The sequence below is a fragment of the Talaromyces amestolkiae genome (genome assembly GCF_001896365.1).
Source record: "Talaromyces amestolkiae strain CIB chromosome Unknown scaffold18.1, whole genome shotgun sequence".
In the NCBI taxonomy this organism is placed as follows: domain Eukaryota; kingdom Fungi; phylum Ascomycota; class Eurotiomycetes; order Eurotiales; family Trichocomaceae; genus Talaromyces; species Talaromyces amestolkiae.
Genome location: NW_024468054.1, coordinates 549,347 through 571,153, shown reverse-complemented (window position 1 = coordinate 571,153; position 21,807 = coordinate 549,347). Strand labels below are relative to the sequence as shown.

At 46.9% G+C, this 21,807-nt stretch overlaps 7 protein-coding genes across 7 annotated transcripts; 3 read left to right on the top strand and 4 right to left on the bottom strand.

Annotated features, from left to right (window-relative positions):
- Window positions 1-91: 91 nt before the first annotated feature.
- BHQ10_008259 (uncharacterized protein) lies at window positions 92-2,066 on the top strand (the record flags this gene model as incomplete). Its single annotated transcript, XM_040881044.1, has 7 exons — window positions 92-238; window positions 304-517; window positions 589-743; window positions 806-1,155; window positions 1,213-1,643; window positions 1,700-1,858; window positions 1,921-2,066. 7 exons carry the CDS (start codon window positions 92-94, stop codon window positions 2,064-2,066), a joined length of 1,602 nt encoding a protein of 533 aa, XP_040736761.1.
- Window positions 2,067-3,918: 1,852 nt separating this feature from the next.
- BHQ10_008258 (uncharacterized protein) lies at window positions 3,919-9,471 on the top strand (the record flags this gene model as incomplete). The annotated part of the gene is made up of 3 exons (XM_040881043.1): window positions 3,919-4,077; window positions 4,145-5,008; window positions 6,181-9,471. 3 exons carry the CDS (start codon window positions 3,919-3,921, stop codon window positions 9,469-9,471), a joined length of 4,314 nt encoding a protein of 1,437 aa, XP_040736760.1.
- A 264-nt stretch (window positions 9,472-9,735) lies between these two features.
- Window positions 9,736-10,582, bottom strand: BHQ10_008257 (uncharacterized protein; the record flags this gene model as incomplete). The annotated part of the gene is made up of 3 exons (XM_040881042.1): window positions 9,736-10,127; window positions 10,200-10,440; window positions 10,505-10,582. 3 exons carry the CDS (start codon window positions 10,580-10,582, stop codon window positions 9,736-9,738), a joined length of 711 nt encoding a protein of 236 aa, XP_040736759.1.
- Window positions 10,583-11,241: 659 nt separating this feature from the next.
- Window positions 11,242-12,731, bottom strand: BHQ10_008256 (uncharacterized protein; the record flags this gene model as incomplete). Its single annotated transcript, XM_040881041.1, has 3 exons — window positions 11,242-11,302; window positions 11,369-11,688; window positions 11,742-12,731. 3 exons carry the CDS (start codon window positions 12,729-12,731, stop codon window positions 11,242-11,244), a joined length of 1,371 nt encoding a protein of 456 aa, XP_040736758.1.
- Window positions 12,732-15,150: 2,419 nt separating this feature from the next.
- On the top strand, window positions 15,151-15,588 carry BHQ10_008255 (uncharacterized protein; the record flags this gene model as incomplete). Its single annotated transcript, XM_040881040.1, has 1 exon — window positions 15,151-15,588. One exon carries the CDS (start codon window positions 15,151-15,153, stop codon window positions 15,586-15,588), a length of 438 nt encoding a protein of 145 aa, XP_040736757.1.
- A 216-nt stretch (window positions 15,589-15,804) lies between these two features.
- Window positions 15,805-17,937, bottom strand: BHQ10_008254 (uncharacterized protein; the record flags this gene model as incomplete). The annotated part of the gene is made up of 7 exons (XM_040881039.1): window positions 15,805-16,766; window positions 16,816-16,931; window positions 16,979-17,168; window positions 17,342-17,408; window positions 17,458-17,702; window positions 17,758-17,783; window positions 17,843-17,937. The coding sequence occupies 7 exons, from the start codon at window positions 17,935-17,937 to the stop codon at window positions 15,805-15,807; spliced, it is 1,701 nt and encodes a 566-aa protein (XP_040736756.1).
- An 817-nt stretch (window positions 17,938-18,754) lies between these two features.
- BHQ10_008253 (uncharacterized protein) lies at window positions 18,755-20,605 on the bottom strand (the record flags this gene model as incomplete). Its single annotated transcript, XM_040881038.1, has 8 exons — window positions 18,755-18,867; window positions 18,918-19,289; window positions 19,338-19,622; window positions 19,669-19,753; window positions 19,799-19,996; window positions 20,044-20,388; window positions 20,438-20,458; window positions 20,516-20,605. The coding sequence occupies 8 exons, from the start codon at window positions 20,603-20,605 to the stop codon at window positions 18,755-18,757; spliced, it is 1,509 nt and encodes a 502-aa protein (XP_040736755.1).
- Between the last annotated feature and the right edge of the window lie 1,202 nt (window positions 20,606-21,807).

Here is a 21,807-nt window from a genome sequence, read left to right as displayed (position 1 = left end):
ATAGGTCTTCTAGTTTGAACAGACAACACGCGAATGCCTTCACTCGGACGTTGGCCCGACAATTTTCCATTACCCTGCTGCATATGCAAAGATGGATGGACAGAAGTTTCCACATGTCGATGAGCTCCAGAGCTCCACTGCTTCCCATGAAATGGGGATCGTGGAGAATGCCCCGACGGGTATGAGGAGGGACCTTTCCAGGAGGCATATTAATATGATTGGCCTTGCGGGAATGATTGTAAGCTGCCTATACTTTGCTCCAAATTCTCAATTACATTTATTTACGATACATGCTGTGCAAAGGGAACAGGTCTATTCCTGGCTGCCGGCAATGCATTGGCAATTGCCGGACCTGTAGGAGCTTTGATCGGATACATATTCATGAGCTTTTTAACAGCTTCGGTAGCCCTGAGCATTGGAGAACTCACCTCCTTCATGCCTGTGACTGGAGGTTTTGTGAGACATGCTGGCAAATTTGTCCAACCGGCCATAGGCGCCGCTGTTGGCTGGAACTATTGTAAGTAATGCAGGTGCTGTATTTCAAGCTTCTTGCAAACAAGTTAAATTAACGGTGGGTGATGCGAAAAGGGTACATGATGGCAGTGACTGGACCTGCCGAGCTCAGTGCTGCTGCCACGTTAATCGATTTCTGGAAACCCAATGTCAGTCCCGCGGTCTGGTATACGATATTCATCCTCCCGATCATTATTATAAACTTTTGCGGAGTGCGAATATACGGTGAAGTAAGCTTCGATTCTATACATGCAACGTTTGAGATGACATTGGTTAATGTTCATCTTCTTAGTCCGAGGTCTTTTTCTCAATGATCAAAATCATCCTCGTCGTCGGTCTTATCCTTGCGGGCATCATTGTCGACTGCGGTGGCTCTCCGAGCGGCGACTACATCGGCTTTCGATACTGGAAAGATCCTGGTCCGTTCCATGCATATCTTGTTCCGGGCAACACTGGCAAGTTCTTAGGGTTCTGGAGTACTCTAATCTCCGCCGCTTATGCGTTCTGCAATATCCAAGTCACGGCATTGGTAGGAGCAGAAACGAAAAACCCGAGAAAGCTCATTCCCGATGCCATGAAGATGACTTTCTGGAGAATTATCCTATTTTATGTTATTAGTATATTCATCGTCGGTCTGCTGGTGTAAGTACACCTTCTACAGTCACACTATGATAAAGAGTTTGGCTGATAATAGACTAGCCCTTATAATGATCCCAATCTAGGTAATTCGAGTGGAACAGCGCAAGCAAGCCCGTTCGTTATCGCCTTCGAAAAAGCCGGAATCTCTGTTCTTCCATCCGTCATAAATGCTGCCCTTCTGACCTCGGCCTTCAGCTGCGGTATGGCCGTCGTATTCTTAGCGTCTCGTGTGCTCTACGGTCTGGCCGAGGAAAAGCAGGCCCCGTCTATCTTTCTGAAAATGAACCGATTTGGAGCACCTTATGTGGCTGTGGGAGTTTCCAATGCGTTTTTGTTCTTGGTGTACTTGAGTCTGGGCAGCAATTCGTCCGTCGCTTTTGGGTGGTTTGTTAACATTGCTACCATTGCGGCGCTCATTTCTTGGATTATTATTGAAGTCACTTTTCTCCGGTTTTATTATGGGTTGAAAGTACAGGGAATCAGTCGAGACCGTGAGTCATGTCCTAGTCTCAACCGTCTTTCATGACCTCTTACTAACTATTCATAGGCCTTCCATACAAGAGCCCCTTTCAGCCGTACATGGCGTGGATGACCATTATCTCGCTAGTAGTCATCACCCTAACTTCAGGCTACAGTGTCTTCTTGAAAGGACACTGGAATACACAATCCTTTCTTGTATCATACATTGGTATCCCAATTTTCCTGGGTGAGTGACTAGCTGTCCCCAAAACATAATGCACTTACTGTGTATGCTAACAGAACGTGTAGCGCTTTGGGGAGTATCCTGGTATTTCTTTCGATCTCCAATCATCCCTCTCCGACAACTCGATTTCTCTGAACTCACTACGATCGAAATGGAGAAGGAACTTGCGCCTGAAGAGAAGAAGCTTCCGTGGTATAGGGTCTTGGTGTGAAACACCGCTTTTCGATATTCCACCTGTACCTAGCTATTATTGACAATTTCCTTAAGCAAATCGGGTTCCTTTCACACTAACTTTGGAAATTTCCGCTGTAAGATCGAGGTTATCGTGACTGCGAGATTAGGGCTGAAGATCGTAAGTAATAAAACCCAACGGTCCTCCATATTAACACTTATCTGAGTGGCATCAATGGTCGTATACAATATGTACGTTCATAACGGAGTGGAGGACCTCCGCGCCCTCCAAGCATTTAACGTCGAGACTCAAACATGGAGCAGTCCCCACTGCGAACTTTATGAAACCCATTCTCGTATGAAGTATGTAAAGAGGTTAGCTAACAGTTTTGAGAGGCAAACTATGTGATACTAAAGCACTTACTGCTTGACGCCTACGGTTGATTGTCCATAGACTGCGATGAGACGCTGAAAAGCTTCACGTTTTCGTCGACCGCTCCAAGATATCCTCTTACGGCAAAGCTTCTATCGGCCGTATTCCTCACCAAATCGATATATGGCGCTGTATTGTGGACTTTCCCAGTGGCAGAGCATTTTATGAGCCTTTAAGTAGAGATGATGGGAAATACGAAGTATGGCGAAAGATTGTGATATCAAAACTAAAAACATGTGCGGGTTGAATTTGAGGTGTGCGAGGAGAGTAACGAAGGCATAATGCAGTCGTTTGAGGATCGAGGCCTCTGATTGTGCGAGTTTGGCATGATCGAATCTCTAAATTTTTACTCCGTAGAAGATAGGTGCGTACCTGGATATTAAAGAAATGTGGAGTGGTAGGAATCATATGTCAATTGACAAACAAAACATTTTCCTTTCAGTGCGTAAGCGATTTATCGAAAGTTAGGAATTACGATAACGTGCTTGATGACAGGTAAAATCAGAAAGGGCCAACAGCGTGAATTTTATGCATCCCCTCTGACATATGTGAATGTAAAAAGTTGTCGGTTTTTTGATTAACTCGGATAATTTTGTATCAGGCTAATAAGATCCCCAGTAATTCGATTCAGGGGCTCTGACATCGGCAGATTTTAGAGTTGTTTTTTGACAGGGGTCAACGATGATCTCCCATTTGTCCAATCGCACGGAGAGTCTTAAAAGCCATGTCTTATACAAGTAATCAATCCAAGTGATCATCATCCTCGTTTTACAGCGGAGTGTCGGCGGGCTTGATCTGAATACGACACGTCGCGGCACTGCAATTCCAATTGATTGCCGACGTTTCCTCCAATTCTAATCCAGGTGATTGCGAATGGTGATCCTGGGGTATCGCGGGGTCACAGTGGCTTTTGTATCTCGTCCTCTCTTGTTAACCCTCACCATTATCTTAGGTAACTTCCCCAGCTTTTCCTCCAATTTCAGGAAATTGTGGCTTGCAATCCTTGAAGAGCATGGCCCTGTTCCACCTTATCAATATACTGCTCCGTTATATATGTCACATTTGAGCCTATTTCATTCAGGCTGATTCACAAAGACCGACCCTCCCCGTGATAAAGATCCTGATGATCCCCACGAGAGACTACAAATAGAAACGAAGAGTCATCTACGGATACGAATATCGGCATTTGAGGTGTATCTCAAACATACTAATTTCGAATTTGCAAGCTTTAAAGATGGTCATCTCGGCAGTTGTTGAGCCTTGGGACCATACTGCCTCGGTTTACTCTCAATGCTGTCTATAATTCAGCTCCATGTGCTGGGATAAGAAGAAGATTATAAGATGAGGGCCATCGACCGTTTGTCCGAAGCACTCGGCTTTTCTAGTTGTCGACGCTTTCTTCCTCATTGAAACCAGGAACTTTGTGACAACTTTGAAAACATATCAACTTTGGAACAACATGGCAATTCCATTCATCCTCGCTCTGGCGTGGTTGCTGCCAGCAGTACTTGCTGCAAGTCTCACTCAAGTGAGCAACTTTGGTGATAACCCGGGTTCTTTGCAAATGTATATCTATGTGCCTAATACCCTGGCTTCAAAACCGGCTGTCATTGTTGCGGTACGTAGTGAGATGCAATATCTCTGATATGAAAATATTCTAGATGAACACTAGCTGAGGATCATAGATGCACCCCTGCGGTGGAAGTGCTACCTCGTACTATGGAACGTACGATTACCACACTCCAGCCGATCAATATGGATATATCCTCATTTACCCGAGCGCAACACGGGATTACAATTGTTTTGATGCCTACAGCTCTGCATCTCTCACACACAATGGCGGTAGTGATTCGCTCTCCATAGTCAATATGGTGAAATATGTGATCTCCACATACAACGCAGATTCATCCAAGGTCTACATGACGGGATCCTCCTCCGGTGCAATCATGACCAACGTCCTTGCTGGTGCATATCCTGATGTCTTTGCGGCGGGATCTGCGTTCTCTGGTATGCCATATGCGTGCCTCTACGGCGCCGGGGGAGCTGATCCCGAAATGTCGAATCAGACTTGCTCTCAAGGTCAGATAAATCACACCGGTCAGCAGTGGGCGTCCTACGTGCACAATGGTTACCCGGGGTATACGGGCAAGTATCCGCGATTACAGGTCTGGCACGGAACAGCAGACAACGTCATTTCGTACGCCGATTTTGGCCAAGAAATCAGCCAATGGACTACCGTCAATGGTCTGAGTTTCACGAGTAATCAGACCAATACGCCTCTGTCAGGATACACCAAGATGATCTATGGTGACGGGACGCAGTTTCAGGCTTTTTCCGCTGCAGGTGTAGGCCATTGGGTGCCGACTGATGTGTCGGTGGTTCTTAACTGGTTTGGAATTACCGGTGGTTCGACGACGACGACGACGACAACCACGTCGACGACACCTACCACCACCACAACCACCTCCTCCTCCACCAGTACAGGGCAATGTACGGCAGCGCATTGGGCCCAATGCGGAGGTATTGGCTACACGGGATGCACCGCTTGTGTCAGTCCATATACTTGCCAGAAGTCGAATGATTATTATTCACAGTGTTTGTGAAATGACCGCCTCTATCGTATGCACATCGCAGTATCAAATTCGAGGAGGCGATGATGTATATACAAAATTTTGGGTGAAGAAAGATGGAAGTGTTATCATTTCAAGGCTGTGTTGAGATTTAATATGAATACGGTCTCACAAAATTGTTATTATGATGTCAAATGATATAACTTTTACTTAAGTCTCACTTGAAACGTAGAAACGACTCTTTAGTAAGAGGTCTTGCAAGCACCAACGTCGGAAACACATGAATTTTCTGAAGTAAAATATTTTCTTGAGTCAATGACAACTCGATGAGAATTTCGGGCCCATTAATCATAAAGAAAGGAAGGAGAGCGAATCCTGCGATAATCTAGATCGCCATATGAGATCAACCACGGGCCCTGGGGGGTCACTGTGCCACATAATTCTTGTTACATTGACTGTATTCTGCTGATACGAATGACATGTACTCCCAGACACTGTTCCATGCTCAAATTTCACTCATACTACCGTGCGTAAATCGAGTTTGCAAGTGCGTTCCCGTTCCAGCGACGACATCTATTGATTTCCCGTTGCGGAAGAGTTAGGGCTAGTCATGTATATGGATTCGAAATTGGCGCCCTCCCTGTGTATCAAATACGATTGTAATGCCCGCTTCACTCATGTAAGATCAAACCAGATATGATGCGGGTGGCTCTGTACGAAACATATGATCAGTGGGTTTCTTTTCTTCTACCTAGACACGAGGCTCTTTTGTGACGGCTTGGGGCTTTGTACGGCTTCGTGTCTGACTTTCCGGAGATCTCCGCCTAATTAATAATCTCTGAGGATATGCCCTTTATTCATGTGTTTAGTTTTTCACTAGCAGTACTGTAGCTATTTTCACTCCTCGCTCAAAACGCTATATACAGATTCCAACACAACCCTCAGCCCCAAAGTGAAGTCAACCCTAAGCGGAGTCAACCCTCAAGTGGAGCAACCAATAAGGCACGCGCTCACAAGGAATTTTGATAAGCTTCATCCACTCCCCCAGTCTGAACTACTCTCATTGCGCTGTATTTATTCTTTACGCCTGATCTTTTTGCATTTTTTTGTTTATTATTCTTGTTGTGAACATTATGATATTTTCTTTATAGTCTAACAATCAGTCTACAAACATGGAGGAGTCTGTTCCTGATACCCCCAGCCTCCGCAAGGACGTTGACGACGCAGAAACCGTCGCCACTGTCCTCATTGCGCCCAGGACACAACAAACGCCCCTTTCCCAGCGCTTCACCCAGCCTACCCAAATCATCGACCGCACTCCGAACGAACCTAAGTCAGTCGTCCAAGTCGCAGCTTCCTCGCCCGCAGGACCTGCTTCTTCTCCGGTGAGACCTCACCACGGCGGAGTCCTGGCAAATTTAATGGCCCCTAGTGGCACACAATTTCGTCCTCCTTCAAACCCACACATCCAGAAACGAGCGCCCGCATTGAGCGACGACGAAGGCCCTAATTACGCTGGCGGCTCGTCTGACGAAGACGAACTGACTATTGCGACGAACATCAAACCGCGCATCCTGTCGAAACCTCCTTCGAAAAGCCCAGAGAAAGTCATGGAGTCACCAATCGGGAACAAAGAGAGTTCTGTTGGATTTAAAGACCTGACGGCTCGATTCGCATACCAGCCAAGTAATAAACGATCAAGCGAGCACCTTCAATCTTTTGACCGCGACTCGGCCAAAAAGTTGAAGCAGACCACAATATCACGTGCTATCCCTGTCGACGACGACGACAGCTCTGGCGACATCAAGACGATCGAAGATATCGAGGACTATCGTATGCGGAATTTTGTTACGCGCTTATTAGTTTTGTTTCCATCTCTTACAATCCAAGAAGGCCTGAGAGCCTTTTCACAGAGTGGCGGGATTCTTGATCGCGCTTCTGAGCAGATCGCGAGACAGGAGGAACTCGACAAAGCCAGTTCGCCAGATGAAATCGAGCTAACAATGATCACACATCCACACGAACGAATGAATACGGCCAAACAAAACATCAAGTCGAAACAAAAAATCCTTCAGAAATATACGGCCAATGTCCAGAGAAAAGACGTCGCGGAGGATGACTCGAAACCAAAGGCTAGACGGTTGATGCGCGGTCCTCGACCTGGTGCGACCTCCTCAGAAGCCTCACCTGTCCCTGAACTCGCACCAAAGCCCAAAAGTCGCCTCATTCAAAGAAAGGATCTCAAGCGAGAGCCTTCACCTGAGGAAGAGAGTATGGCCTCCGAATCCGAGTCCGAAGCCAGCCCCGAGGAAGACGATAGTGACATTGAAAAGAAAGTTCTTAACTTTATCAACACATGCACGGTTCCAGCGCTTGCTGATCTAGCTGCTACGCCTGAAGCAATTGCTACACTTATTGTCGATGCGCGACCTTTCCGCACATTGAACGCCGTCCGAGCCGTAACAGAAAAGACTGAGGAGAGTGCGAGCGCTAAGAAATCTCGAAGACCAAAGAAACCTATTGGTGACAAAGTCGTTGACAAAGCAATCGAGATGATGAAGGGTTACGAGGCTTGTGACGCACTTGTTGCCCACTGTGAGAGTCTAGGAAAGCCCTTGGCCGCAGAAATGAAGCAGTGGGGTATCGACATGTTTGGAAATAAAGGTAATGGCGAATTGGATTTGGTCAGCTTGGAGCACGACTCTGGCATCGGTACACCGGCAACAGACGATGGTGACGACGTTGTTGCCCATGGCGGGCGCAAGTCTCGTTTCATCTCTCAGCCATCGATCATTTCGCCTGATTGGACGTTGAAGAATTACCAGATTGTTGGAATCAATTGGCTATCTCTTTTGTTCCATAAGAAACTTAGTTGCATTCTTGCCGACGATATGGGTTTGGGGAAGACGTTTCAGGTTATTGCATTTCTTGCGCATTTGTTCGAGCAAGGCGTTACCGGCCCTCATCTTATCGTCGTGCCTGCGTCTACAATTGAGAACTGGCTTCGAGAATTCAACAAATTCTGTCCTACGTTGAATGTCATGCCGTACTACGCCAAACAACAAGAGCGTGCTGAAATACGCCTCGCTATTGAAGACGATATTGAGAACGTGAATGTCGTCATCACAACTTATACTGTCGCGAAGGCGAAAGATGATTCTCGATTCTTGAGGAATCTCGGATTCTGTGTTTGTGTGTTTGATGAAGGACATGTGCTGAAAAACAGTGAATCAAAGATTTACGATCAGCTTATCAGAATCCCCGCCGAGTTTCGATTGTTGCTTACTGGAACACCACTCCAAAATAATCTTCAAGAGCTAGTTTCATTGCTTGGATTCATGTTACCGGATGTGTTTAGCAAGCACAAAGAGGACTTGCAGACGATCTTCGCGCAGAAGGCAAAGGCCACAGATACTGCGGAGCACGCTGCACTTCTATCAGCCCAGCGAATTGCGCGTGCTAGGTCCATGATTTCACCATTTGTGCTTCGAAGGAAGAAGTATCAGGTTATTGATCTTCCGGCAAAGATTTCGCGTGTCGAGTACTGCGAGATGAATGAGACGCAGCAGGAAATATACCGCGAAGAGAATGAAGAAGTTCGCAAGCTGCTTCTTGATCGTGCTGCGGGCATCAAGACGGGCAACAAATCAGCGCACATCCTGATGAAGCTACGATTTTCAGCCATCCATCCACTGTTGAAACGCCGAATCTACAACGAAAAGACTCTCTCCAAAATGGCTAAAGCTTGTTTGAAAGAAGAACAGTGGTCTCTCTCTGATCCAGACATCATCTTCGAAGAGCTTCAACCATATAACGATTTTGAATGCCATTCCATGTGTGTCAAGCACCCTAAATCTCTCGGACAATTTGCTTTGAAAAATCAAGAATGGATGAACTCTGGCAAGATCGACAAGCTTTGTGAACTTTTGAAGAAGTTCAAAGAGAACGGCGATCGTACCCTTATCTTCTCGCAATTTACTCTTGTCATGGACATTTTGGAGTACGTTCTTGAAACAATCAACATGGGCTTTTTCCGTCTCGACGGCCGCACCAACGTCGAAGACCGTCAATCAATCTTGGATGCATTCTACGAACAGACCGATATTCCAGTGTTTATGCTATCTACTAAAGCCGGAGGTGCAGGTATCAATCTTGCATGCGCCAACAAAGTCATCATATTTGATTCCAGCTTCAATCCCCAGGAAGACGTGCAAGCTGAGAATCGTGCGCACCGCGTGGGCCAGACGAGGGAGGTTGAAGTCATTCGACTTGTTACCAAGGGCACTATCGAGGAGCAAATCTACGCGCTGGGACAGACGAAACTGGCACTTGATCAGCGAGTTGTTGGTGATGATCTCGCAGACTCTAAGCGTAGTGAAGAAGTTGGAATGAAGGTGGTGGAGGACATGATGGCTGCTGATCTGAAGCCAACTGATGTTTAGTCTAGAATTTTGATGGTTTTGGGTTATGCTTGGGTTGATGGGATAAACTCACATGAATCTTGTCAAGAGGCCTCTCATGTGTGCATATAGATGGCGCTTGGTTTGTAGTCTTCGAGCTTTGTCTACTATTATTCGTATTTTGATACACTTTATGTTGAGGGCAGATTATTTTGATAATAAGACAAAACTTCATATTTTCATGACTACATCGTCATTCATTTGATCATAACAGTACACTTGTGCCTACCTACATAGGCATCTAATTTACAATCCCAAAGCCTTCACCAACTCCTTTCCAACCCCCGACGCACTAGCCGGATTCTGCCCCGTAATCAACACTCCTCCAAACTGATAAGTCTTATCAACAACCACCTTCTCCCCCCATGGCTGCTCAGCCTTCACATACTTGGCACCGGGGATCGCCTTGAGACGGTCTTCCAACAGGAAAGGCATGGCAGAAGTCATTTGTGCCTGATCTTCCTCCGTGTTTGAGAATCCCGTCACTGTGGCGTCGCGCAGGAGCGATTCGCCGGATGGAGTGGTCGCGTTGACGAGCACGATGGGGCCGTGGCAGACGGCCGAGACGGGTTTTTTGGCGGTTGCGAAGGTTTGGATGAGGGAGAGGGAGATGGGGTCCGAGACGAGGTCGAACATTGCTTTTTCGATGTCAGTTCCCCGCCATCATTACTTTTGACTTAGGTGAGGGGTTAGGGGGGAGGGGAACGTACGTCCATGGCCACCAACATAGAAAATAGCATCAAACTCCTTCGCGCGCGGCACAATGTCCGCTAAACGGACGGTGTTCTTCCATAGCGATTGCTGATTCTTGTGGAATAAGACTGACGTCTCGTCTTCCTTGAACAATTCGACGGAGGCCGGGTCGAGGGGCGCTTCACCGCCCTTGGGAGAGGCGATTGTGAGCTCGACACCGGCTTCGTGAAGAACTTTCCAGGGATGGGCGAATTCGGGCTGTCATTTAGAAGCTTTGGTTAGCAGTGTAAACAAGGAAGTATTAGACAAGAGGGGAGCGTACGAGGTACCATCCTGTAGGATGCTCGGTGTTGGGAATGACATTCTGAGATGTCAGGACAACAAGGACTTTGGGTGCCATTTTGATTATCTTTTTTGAATTCTAAGTACTTTGAATAATATGTGACAATCAGTGTGATAGTTTAAGGAGCTTCATAGAGGTCCCTCTTGGTTAATATACACGTATTATACTCGGTACAAATGTCAGGATCGATGATCTCATCGAACATCATGGATCAAATCCCGTAACATTCCCTCTCATTCGGTGGAAACTAAGGCCTTACGGGAAGCCTGCCCGAGTTTGTTACATTGACCTTCTTACAAACCTTATTAGAAGAAGATGAGAGTCTCGTATTATTAATTGAATCATTGTAGAAACATGTGAATATGAGAAAGCCAGAGAAGCAGCAAGAAGAAAAGAAGAGAGGAAAGCTGTATGCGCACACTAGTTCTAAAGCAGTCTAGTCTCCACTCTGTCCGTTCAAAGCCCTAACAAGTCACGGCACTCTGCAGAATTGCCGTTTTGGGATGAATGATCAAAGGTCATTATTTGTTCGCAGTCCAACTCAGAAAAACCCCTCTCTTCAGGCTCTTCGATGACTCTATGAGTCTATTGTACAGTTTGAAACACAAAACTCTCCAAAAATTCCGAAGAACACACTAGTGTTCCCCCTTAATCCCAGACTCTTCAACCATACATTTTGGACCAGAAAGCAAGCACAAAATATCTCAATCCCTCGTTTAAGGCGACAATTCTCCAGCGTAAATACTAGTCTCGATCTTGTGATACCACTGGGCCCATCTGTTCCAATTCAGTCAGTCAGCCAGTCTCTCTTCTGAATATACAGGGAAAGGAAATTAGACATACTTCGCATGTAATGGAGATGGGAACCGAAAAAAGTGTCCATCAGGAGTGCCCCCGTCATCAATTTCATAGACTATCAGGCCATTAGAAACGCATTTTTCGATCGTGGTTTTCGAGGCCGCGTTCCAGCCTATCTTTTCCTCTGGTGAGTCAAGTAGCTTCTTGAAGATCTGAGTGACAAATTTGCTTTGTCGCGCAAGTGCTCCAGGATACACATTTTCACCAAGATAGGTGAACAGCTGATCTTCATCGTGCAAAATAGCTAGGATGTCCGGTCGACAAATAGTGGGTATTGGCGTGACGGAGGGGCCTCGGTTGATAATCTAAGTCACCATATCAGATGCTTGGTTTCAGAACGATTGAGAACATAACTTACTAGCTTGATATAGTGCATGGTCAGTTTGAGAATAGTAGGGTGACCTGCAGTGAACCAGTAAACATGGCATGCCGCTTCTTGGTCAAGGTCGTACCCGAGCAGACCGCGGTTTCGTTGGAGATACTCCCCAAATTCCACAGTTGTAAAGAAGAGACTTAGTTGGCCATCACCACTTCCATGTGTTAGTCGATGAGAGATTTCTGGAATGGAAGCAAAGACGCTATAGCTCTCCGGCACTATGCCCTGGTTTGAGAAGATGCAAAATGCTAGTCCTACATCTGAAGATTGAGGTTCTTTGATGATGTTGTTCCAAGGGGCTCTTGCTCTTGATGTTTTCAGGGTCTCCTGGGCTTCGTCGATGATGAATATCAAATCCCTGAAAAGTAGCTCTTCGTTGGTCGTTTCGGGAAATTTATCCTTGGCATGCTCCAGGAGTATTTCTTCGGTCTTTTTCTTCGTAGCAGCGGGCCAGGATGGAATGAGGATTGCTTTCCAATTTCCACTAATCAAAAACTCATACACGAAATGTGCAAGTGTTGTCTTTCCAGTCCCTTTCGCCCCCCATATCAGAACAGATTCACCATCGATAAGCATTTGGGCAATTTTCTGCACGGTGCCCTCCCTGTGACACAATCTTGCAGGTATTTCAGTCGCATCGCCGGCAGGAAATAATTGTGATGTAGGAATGTTGCCCATCAGGTCATCAGATGGTGTTGAAAGGCCCTGGCGGACGTCACTGTGCGGCTCGGTCTTCATATGTAGTGGCAACTTAAATGTTGTCGAAGCACTAGAACCGTCGTGTCCATCGTGTAATTTCAGCGAGTGTCCACATTTTTGACAGGGTATGTTGGGCATGTGCTTTCCGAGGTCTGTCAGAGATTCAAAGACAGAGCCCTCCCGGCATGGGCAATCGAACATTCCCTTGAACTTGCACGCACCTAGGAGGAGTCGCGCTTTTTGCTCATGAGGAGTAGTCTCAGTAGTTTGCATCGTGATGTGGTGGGGCGCTCATCCAGGATCGAGATGAGAGTTGATGTTAAGAGATAGTAGCAAGCGTGTCTTATGTAATGGGATTTGAGTAAGTGGGTGGGAAATGAAATAAGACGTTATTTCAACGATTGAGTAGGTTTTCAAGAAGTTTGACGCGTCACAATACACGAGGAAGACTTGGGAAAAAACAGAAGAAATGGCTCTTTAAAAGATGAAGAATGGAGGAGGGGAGTGAGACATGGCATAGAAAGGTAAAAGGGACAGAAATTATTTTCTGTATGTGCCCTCAAGAAAAACCAAGTCCACGAGGTTTATCAAAAGAGGTAATAACTTCTAGGCGTTGTCAAATCTTGCCACCTTGGTGAACAAGTTGTAAGAGGGAAGAGAGGGCATATGTGATGATTGCCCCAGGCTCGAACATCAGGGTTGATTTGATCTCTCTCATTCATTCAGCCTCCTCCACTCGACTTTTTATTGATATGCACTTATGTATAAATCTAAATCCGTTTACGAGGCTTTTAAAGGTTGAACTAGGTGCACGAATCCGCGCGCGCGCTCACTTACGAGGCCTTATTTTAATGTCGAGTTTGGTACGAGAATCCCCTACCCTCCCAATCCAGTTGACATACACTTATATGCGAATCTAAGCTTACAATCTCACATACGAGGCCTCATTCTGGTATTAAATTTGGTACGCGAATCGTCCCAACCCCCAATATAGTTGATACACGCTCATTTACGAATATAGGCTAACAATCTCATCAACGAGGTCTCATCTTGGTGTTGAATTTGGTGCGTGAATCCCCCTACCTCCCCCAATCCAATTGGCACGCGCTCACCTACGATGCCTAATTCTAACGTTGAATTTGGTACGTGAATCCAATCTAGTTAACATGCACACTCACGTACAATTCTAGGGCACAAATCTACATTAAGCCTACGAACGAGCCTATGTACGTACGAAATTGGTGGTGGACATGGTGTTGGACGTGGTATTAGATATCATACATATTTAGGAGGGTCGATGCGTCTCATAGCTATAATCCATATTTGTATTTACACATAATATTGTATAATTACTAGAAATATAGAGAATTCTGATATATCACTATTTTCTGTTAGAGGCCTCACTGTAGTGTTACCTATAGCTTCACCATTATATTACAGAGATCTGTCATATATCAAATCTCATAATACCTATCACCTATATATTAACTTTTTCGCCAGATGACAGCCCGCTGTAGTATCACAGAGCTGTCACTAGGCCTTACTGGGCCCTTACAAACATCCATATATTTCCGCTACTCGTTGTACGTGCTGCGAAACGGCTCAAGGGGAATGTTATTCATCTACAAAGGAAAGGGCCGTAGCGCCGGGTTCAGTCTATGTCAAGACCAAGACGACTACCGTAAAGGATATCTCGTCTACGAAGACAAGGACAAACTGCTGAAGCCGATGGACAACGTTCGAGATTGTTGTCGGATTTAGGCACCACCAATAATGGATGACTGGAAGATGTGTTGGGACCGGACCGCCCGGGCCGCCGTGTAGATGAACGCTGATTTATTTTCCTGAATGATTTCATCGGGGTTGCAAAAAGTTATGGGGTCCATCATGATATGTTTTTCATTTTTGTAGTCTTGCAAAAGGCAATCTTTCCTTCTGAACCCCATTCGGAAGGAATCAAATCACCATAGCTCTGAAGACAGGATATAAAAAAAATCATCCATACACTTCCATGTTAAGTGGTGACTAATAGAATAAAGCTCCGAAAACCAAACAAACACTCTTCTTGTAAGTGGCATCTGAACCACATATTCTGTCTTGGGCTGAAAGTCCCGATTTGGCCATTCCATTCTCAGCCCCAAGATGTATGGGTACAGTACCTGGCACTTCCAATCATTTCATCGTGTTCCTCCTTCCATAAAGAGGCATATTTGCGAACATGAACCATGCCGGAACCAATAGCTTCCCTCACTTCAATGTCATGATTGCACCTCGAAAAAAATGATGCATTTATGGTACAACCCTACCAACCAACCAACAATTTTGATGCCGAGTCGGCTCAAATCTTATCCCTCCAACCCCAGACACAGCACAAACGCCCTACCACATATTTGCAGAATACGAGGTAGTCGCTCCAGCCAGTCGGATGAGAATGGTGTATGCATTAGCTAATTGTCATTTGCCCGACAAGACAAATAAGGCAATCGATTCGACTACTCTTCGTATAGCGGCAGTTCATCAGTATACCTTGCATAGCTATGCACGTCCCACCCCCGCTTATATGCACCTATTAATACTTCGATCTCCCAAGCGTCATTACTCAACCCAAAAACAAACCCACCACTGGGAAAAAAATCACTCTATCCACCGAAGACATTGACCAAACACACTCTACGGAGGACAATAAAACAAAATGCCATCCACAGGCCGCACCCTCCTCTCCCTCGTCGCCCTCACAACTATGGTCGGCGGCTACATCGCCGACTGGAACGAAACACACGTGTACAACCCACGCTGGCCACCGCACGCAAAATTCCACAACGGGCAGACCATGTCTATGGGCGCCGTTTTGGGTCTTACTACCTTTTACTTCCTCTACGGCTGGCCAGCTCAATCCTCCCAGTCTGCGGCAACGCAAAGGCTGTCGCTGCATACGGCGTCCTGGGTCGCGAGCTTGTACTGGATTACGCAGCTCTCGGCGCTGTTCTATCCCGGTTCATTGGCGGTGGATCCGGAGTTTGGGGAGGGGGCGCCGCAGGTGTATATTTGTGCGGTTTTGTTGAGTTTGATTGGGGTGGGATTGTGGTTGGAGAGGAGTAGAATTGCGACGGCGGAGAAGAAGGTTGCTTAGTCCATTACCTATGAAATATTAGAAGGATGGATGAAATTTTTGGGTCATTATTTATGTATTATATTGCGTGTATATACACTCCTCTCTCCTCTAACGGGCTATTAACATCAACACGGGGTTATAAAGTACAACGAAACTATGACTAGGGTATCAAAAACAAAAGCGCCGTGCCTGCCTTGCTCTAATGCGCATGTATCTCAACAAACAAATAAAAAATCAGTCATGGTTTGTCTGCTGCCTCAACGCTCTGAACCGTCGCGTAGCTTCCGCAGCAACCAACGCACTAAGTGCGCCGATGAACAGACAAACCGCAATCGCATTGGGTGCATCGGTATCTAGATTCATCCATCCGCCATCTCTGGCGCCGCTTGAAGAGGCCTCCTCTCCTTCAATCGGAGGCGGTTTCTGGCCTACCGGTGGGACGCCTGGTTCGAGGATGCTGAATACAATCCAACTGATAAACGTGCCCACGAATTGGGGCAGGGTTGTATACACATTCAGCACGCCTAGGTATATMCCCGCCAATTCACCGGTGGATGAACTTTCGATTGTCGAGGATGAGTCCTCAACATCGCTGTCGTCGTCGCCGCCGCTTCGGTGATTTAAGCGCAATACGTCCATCTCCATGTCTGGTTCGACGCTATCAATAGGACGGTAGCCATGTGTCCGAAACGTAGTGGAAGTAATCATCGTTGCCGTGGGGCGGCTCGGTGGCTCCAAGGCCAATTTATTGATCTCAATGCCCATGAACGCGAACGGCGCCCATCCGGAAACAGCCCAGGGGATACCGCAGACAGACACCAAAAAGGTCGCAAACTTCAACGAGSGAGCCATAGGCGCAAATATCATTGTCCCCGCGAAGACGAGATGCGAAAGAAGCCATGCAGTCTGTAAACTGGGTCTAACTCTTTTGAAACGACGCAGTAATGCCGCCATTCGAGGCGGAGGGCGGGATGTGAAGTTTGCCCGTTTGGAGTTGCTGTCGGGTGAGCGGACGCCAAAGGGGAGGAGCACAGAGGACAGGAATGTGACGCCGGAAAATATCACAAGGGACAGACTACCCAGTCGACCAACATCTCCCAATGTGTCGGAAGAGCTTGCGGCGTACTCGGGATTTTCGTAGCGAAAATATGTCTCTCCCACCCACGTCGTACTGTAGAAGAGGAATGGGAACCAACCTATCACGATATTAGATATGAGCTCCACAAGCCAAGAAAGCGTACGCACCGATCCAAGACCAGAATTGAACCCAACAGATGGACTGAATACGCGGCGGCAGATCCATAGTCGTTTTGTACAGTTGCGATATAACATGGAAAAAGCCATGCGTCTCATCCGCTCCTCTATCCATGATCAGTAGACGCCTGAAACGTTCAAAGAGAGATAATACCTCGCCGCTATCAGCACCCTCTCTTTGACAGAATACGACGTGATCACAACAGCAACAATCAAGAAAATAGCCGCTACCACGGTCATTTGCTTGAATTGCGTATCGCCGAATGTGGTGCCGAATGTTGTGACCATGTCTATCGAGCCGACGATGTACGCTATCAATGAGCCAATTGCCTGCATTCGAATTGCTGTTCCTCTTAGTAAGCGGTTTGACAAAGAAGGGACGAGACTTACCCCATGCAGAGCCTAATTGTTGTTGGGATATCGGTAGAGTGTCCACAATAAGACTTCTACAGCATGCTTGTGCTAGAAGACACAATATATCAATAACCGTCAACCGGGACAAGGGAGATGAACGCACCAGCATTGATAGCAAAATCAACCCCATAAATCGCCAAAACCGCAACCGCAATTGTCGCACCCCGTTTCTACCACCTTGTCAGCCTGCATCTTCTTCGTCCGGGTCGAGAAACGCACCTTCTCAGCATCATGCACAAACAACCCCACAACCTCCGACGTCCAACCCAACAACAACAAACAAAACGCCACAACGAGCGCACCACCCAGCATAAACGGCCTCCTGCGACCCCATTTTGATCTTGATCGATCCGCTATTACGCCAATGAGCGGGTGAATAATGAGTCCGGAAAGCGGGCCGGCGATCCAGACGAGCGATGTGCGCGATTTTGTGAGGCCAAGTTGGAGGAGGTACGGTGTGCAATCTACATCGATTAACATCAGTGAAAGAGTGGGAGGAGGAAAGGAAGGCCGGCGTACATGACATTTCAACACCCCATGTAAACCTTCAATACCCAACCATTAGCATCTGATAACCAAGCACTATGCAAAGAAAAGGACGCACGAAACACCCGTCAAACTAAACGCCAAAAGAGCCATCTTGGTCGCTTCCGACCGGCCCTTGATGGAAGGTGAGCCCGTCCATGATGCGGCTCTCATCCCCGTTGTCGTTCCGACTGAACATCCAACTTATAGTTTAAAGTGGTCGCGTATATGTCTATTTCTGCCTTTTGAGACGAAAATCACTCCATCAGAAGTATATGCGCGGAAACGACGGACGGCGACGAATCGAGTGCTCGAGAGGCAGGACGCGCGGAGGTGATGCGATGCGGAAGCGACGGATTCGGTATAAACAATCGTCTTGCGCCGGATCAGTTCTGTACTGAGATCGCAATTCAAGAGCAGGCTCTCGTAAGGTCGTCAACCTTCAACAAGTTGCTTTACTATAGTTGTAAATTGTCGTAAATATTTAGAACTAAAAGAAGAGTCTGGAAGCGAGCGGCGGGKCCGTGCCCTTGAAGCTCTTCCCGAAAGTCCAGAACGAGTATAGATCGCCATGCGTAAGATGAGGCTTGTCAGGGGATGTTCTTGGGTAACATGGGCGTTGATACCAACCTCTTATGGCATAATGATCATGGCTCTCCAGCTATGTTCATACACTATCTGGAGGGCCTTCGGTTCGCTACAGTAATTTCTACTGTATCTACTAGGCAAATGATAAGAAAGAGTGAATTATTTACGTATCATCGTAGACCGAACGCACTAGATTGACAAACTCTAGAAAGAAGAAAATAAACTATATCCCCTCCATGTAAGCACATCACAAGACTCCGGGAATAACGAGCTCCAGGATCGCTTCCAGGACGTCTATTTCATCATCATCGTTTAAGTAGATTTCAACAAGAACAAGTCATTGTCTCATCTCATTTCAGCATATATCGTTCATCGCGCACTTCATTTTCTTTTCATCCATCATCTACAACCGATTGGGTGCGGCAGAGTGGAGAGGCCATTGGTAGCCGGCAGCGTCACTGAATTGGTATCCGAAGGACGAGGTAAAGTCATCCAAAACTGCAGGTCCTCGGGAGCCTATTCCAAGTGTTAGTACAGAGAAGCATATGGTCAAAGACAAAACTAACCGTATGGGTACTCCATAGGAATGATCTCTTTGTTGTCGTCGAGGTAGTGCAAAAGAGGGGTGAAAATTCTCCAGCTAGCATCGAGCTCATCGTCACGGACAAAGTTGGAATGGTCACCCTTGAGAGCATCAAGGATAAGAGATTCGTAAGCCTCAGGAATCTTCAGGTCAGAGAAGCGGCGGCGGTAGGTAAGGTCAAGCTCGGTGACGACAGTCTGCATGGAAAGACCAGGAAGCTTGGAATTCATCTTGATGTAAACAGACTCGTTGGGCTGGACTCGGATAACAAGCTCGTTTCGGGGGATGTCCTTGAAGATTCCAGAAGTGACATCCTTGAATTGGATACGGACTTCGGTCTTTTGCTCGTTGAGGGCTGTACCAATCAGTCAAGTTCTATCACAATGCAACGGAGAACACTCACCCTTTCCGGCCTTCAAGATAAAAGGCACACCGTCCCATCGCTCGTTCTTAATAAATGCGACCATAGCACAGAAAGTAGCGCATCGCGAGTCTTTAGGGACAGTGTCGTCTTCCTTGTATGCGGGCTTGCTGCCGTCGAGGGAGCGGCCGTATTGACCGATGATGACGTTCTTGGGCTCGATGGCATCTATTCCTCTCAAGACACGCACCTTTTCGTCACGGATATCTTCGGCGGAGAATGAGATGGGGCGCTCCATGGCGAGAAGAGTCAACACCTGGAGGAGATCTAGAATTTGTCAGCAACCGCAATAAAACTGTCTTGGAGAACATACGGTTCTGCATAACATCACGGATGATGCCAAACTCGTCGAAATAACCGCCACGACCTTCCGTACCGAAAGGCTCTTTGAAAGTAATCTACCAAATTAGCGCGCGTCGTATGAGCGAGAAGAGATGCCATACCTGAACGTTATCAATGTGGTGACGGTTCCAGGTGGCACCAAAGAACTCGTTGCCGAATCGGAGAATAAGGATGTTTTTAACCATCTCCTTGCCCAAATAATGATCAATACGGAAGATTTCATCCTCCTTCCAGTTGGGCTCCAAGGCCTTCTGCAATTCCCGCGAGCTTCCGAGATCCTTGCCAAATGGTTTTTCAACCTGCGTACGTCAGCAGTGCGATTTGTAGCAGGAGTTGGAACACGTACAATAATCCGCGCAATGCCGTCCTTGGGGTAGCAGTTTCGCTTCAGCTGATCTGAAACGGTGATAAAAACACTAGGGGGGAGAGCCATGTAGAAAATGCGGTTCTGTTCCTTGTGTCCTTTTTCGATCTCTTGGAGGTGCTTGTTGAGGTTGATGAATGACTCGTCCTGGTCGTATTGACCGGAGATATATGTACAAAGGTTGCAGAAACTCTCGAGCTGCTCTTCCATTTCCTTGGTGGGGACCTTGATGTAGGACTTTACTCGTCGCAAGTACTCGGCGTGGTCCATCTTGGTACGGGCATATCCTACAATCTTGATATCCTTGGGGAGGAATTTGTTTCGGTACTATTGTAGTCAGATCGTGATCGTCGCTGCAGTAATGAGGTATACACACCAGACCGAACAGAGCAGGGAACTGCGACAATTGTTAGCAATGAAGTGACGGAAAAATTAGTCAAGAGAGCAAACTTACTGTCTTCTTCTTCGCAAGGTCACCAGAGGCACCCAGGACGACGATGACGGTGTCATCCTTGAGTTCCACGGAGCTGTCGATAGGTGCCATGTTAGCTATGCGCTCAATTTGATTGCGCAAAACACACAAAGTCGAAAACGCAAAAACAAAGACGGGTAAGTTCAATTCAATCGAGCGATAGAAAATGAAATCAGCAATGACACAGCCGCAGTCAATGGTTGACACAGCAGAGTGATGCTATCGCTGAGGCCCCGCCATGGTGTAACAGGATGGGTGATGTAAGCGCCACACAACAGAACTTACCCAGCGGATTGACCCTGCTCGGAATGGATGAGAGTGCCGGACATGGTGATATCTGAGCGATAGACTGGGATGAATCGCTGTGGGTGAGAAATAGAGAGAAAGTGATAGAGGGGGAAATGGAAGAGAAAAGTAAGAAGAAGGTTGGGGTTGATGGATTTTCTTGGAGTTGGCCTTTCCTGCCCTCCTTACCAAAGCGTACCCAGCGACTTCCGGCGGAGCAGCTACCTACGTACAGTAGTATGTACTGCACCACTGTAACAGAACAGCTATCGGTGTATTTTACAGCGCAGTCAGCCGCGGACGACTTTGGTTTAGGAGTTACTAAGGGAATCAGTCATTGGGTGGGGCAGAGCTCTCGACGTCGCAGTCTGGAGGGGCACCTCTGATCAGGTAATTTCATTACGAAGCCATTATTGATATAAGCTGCTAAAGTGTCCGGAGATGCTCTCTTTATTTTCAGCGGAAATCCGATTGACTGTTTAATTCTGTTCTTTGATTCACATTTCTTCCGTTTATAGTGAACATTATGACGTGTTTCGACCTTCATATTCATCTCATCGTACAAGCAGCGATTGCCACAGTCGGTTCTTCCGGCTTAGACGTCACCACCGATAGAGGGTGGAGCTTCATCGATTGCCGCTCCCAGCACGATGACTATCTCTGTTTAGGTACCTTTTTAAGTTACCTGCTCCAGTCAAAAGCAGCTATTTATTTGTTTGAATTGATCACAAATAACCGATCATCTTCATCCACTATCCTACTCAGTATTATGACATCCGGCCGTATCAGTCCAAGACGGAGTCCGACCCTGCGCCAGTAAGCAAAGCGCCCCAGAAATAACCGATCTCGCTGTGTAAGCTCCCTGCACTTAGCGCGCGAGTTGATAAGCATGCTCGATCTTAAGCATAAAGTCACCGCCATGTAAGTTACGTAGCAGGGGTGATACATTCGGGGTTTTCGGAGCAATGATCTTACCTCCAGGCCTACCT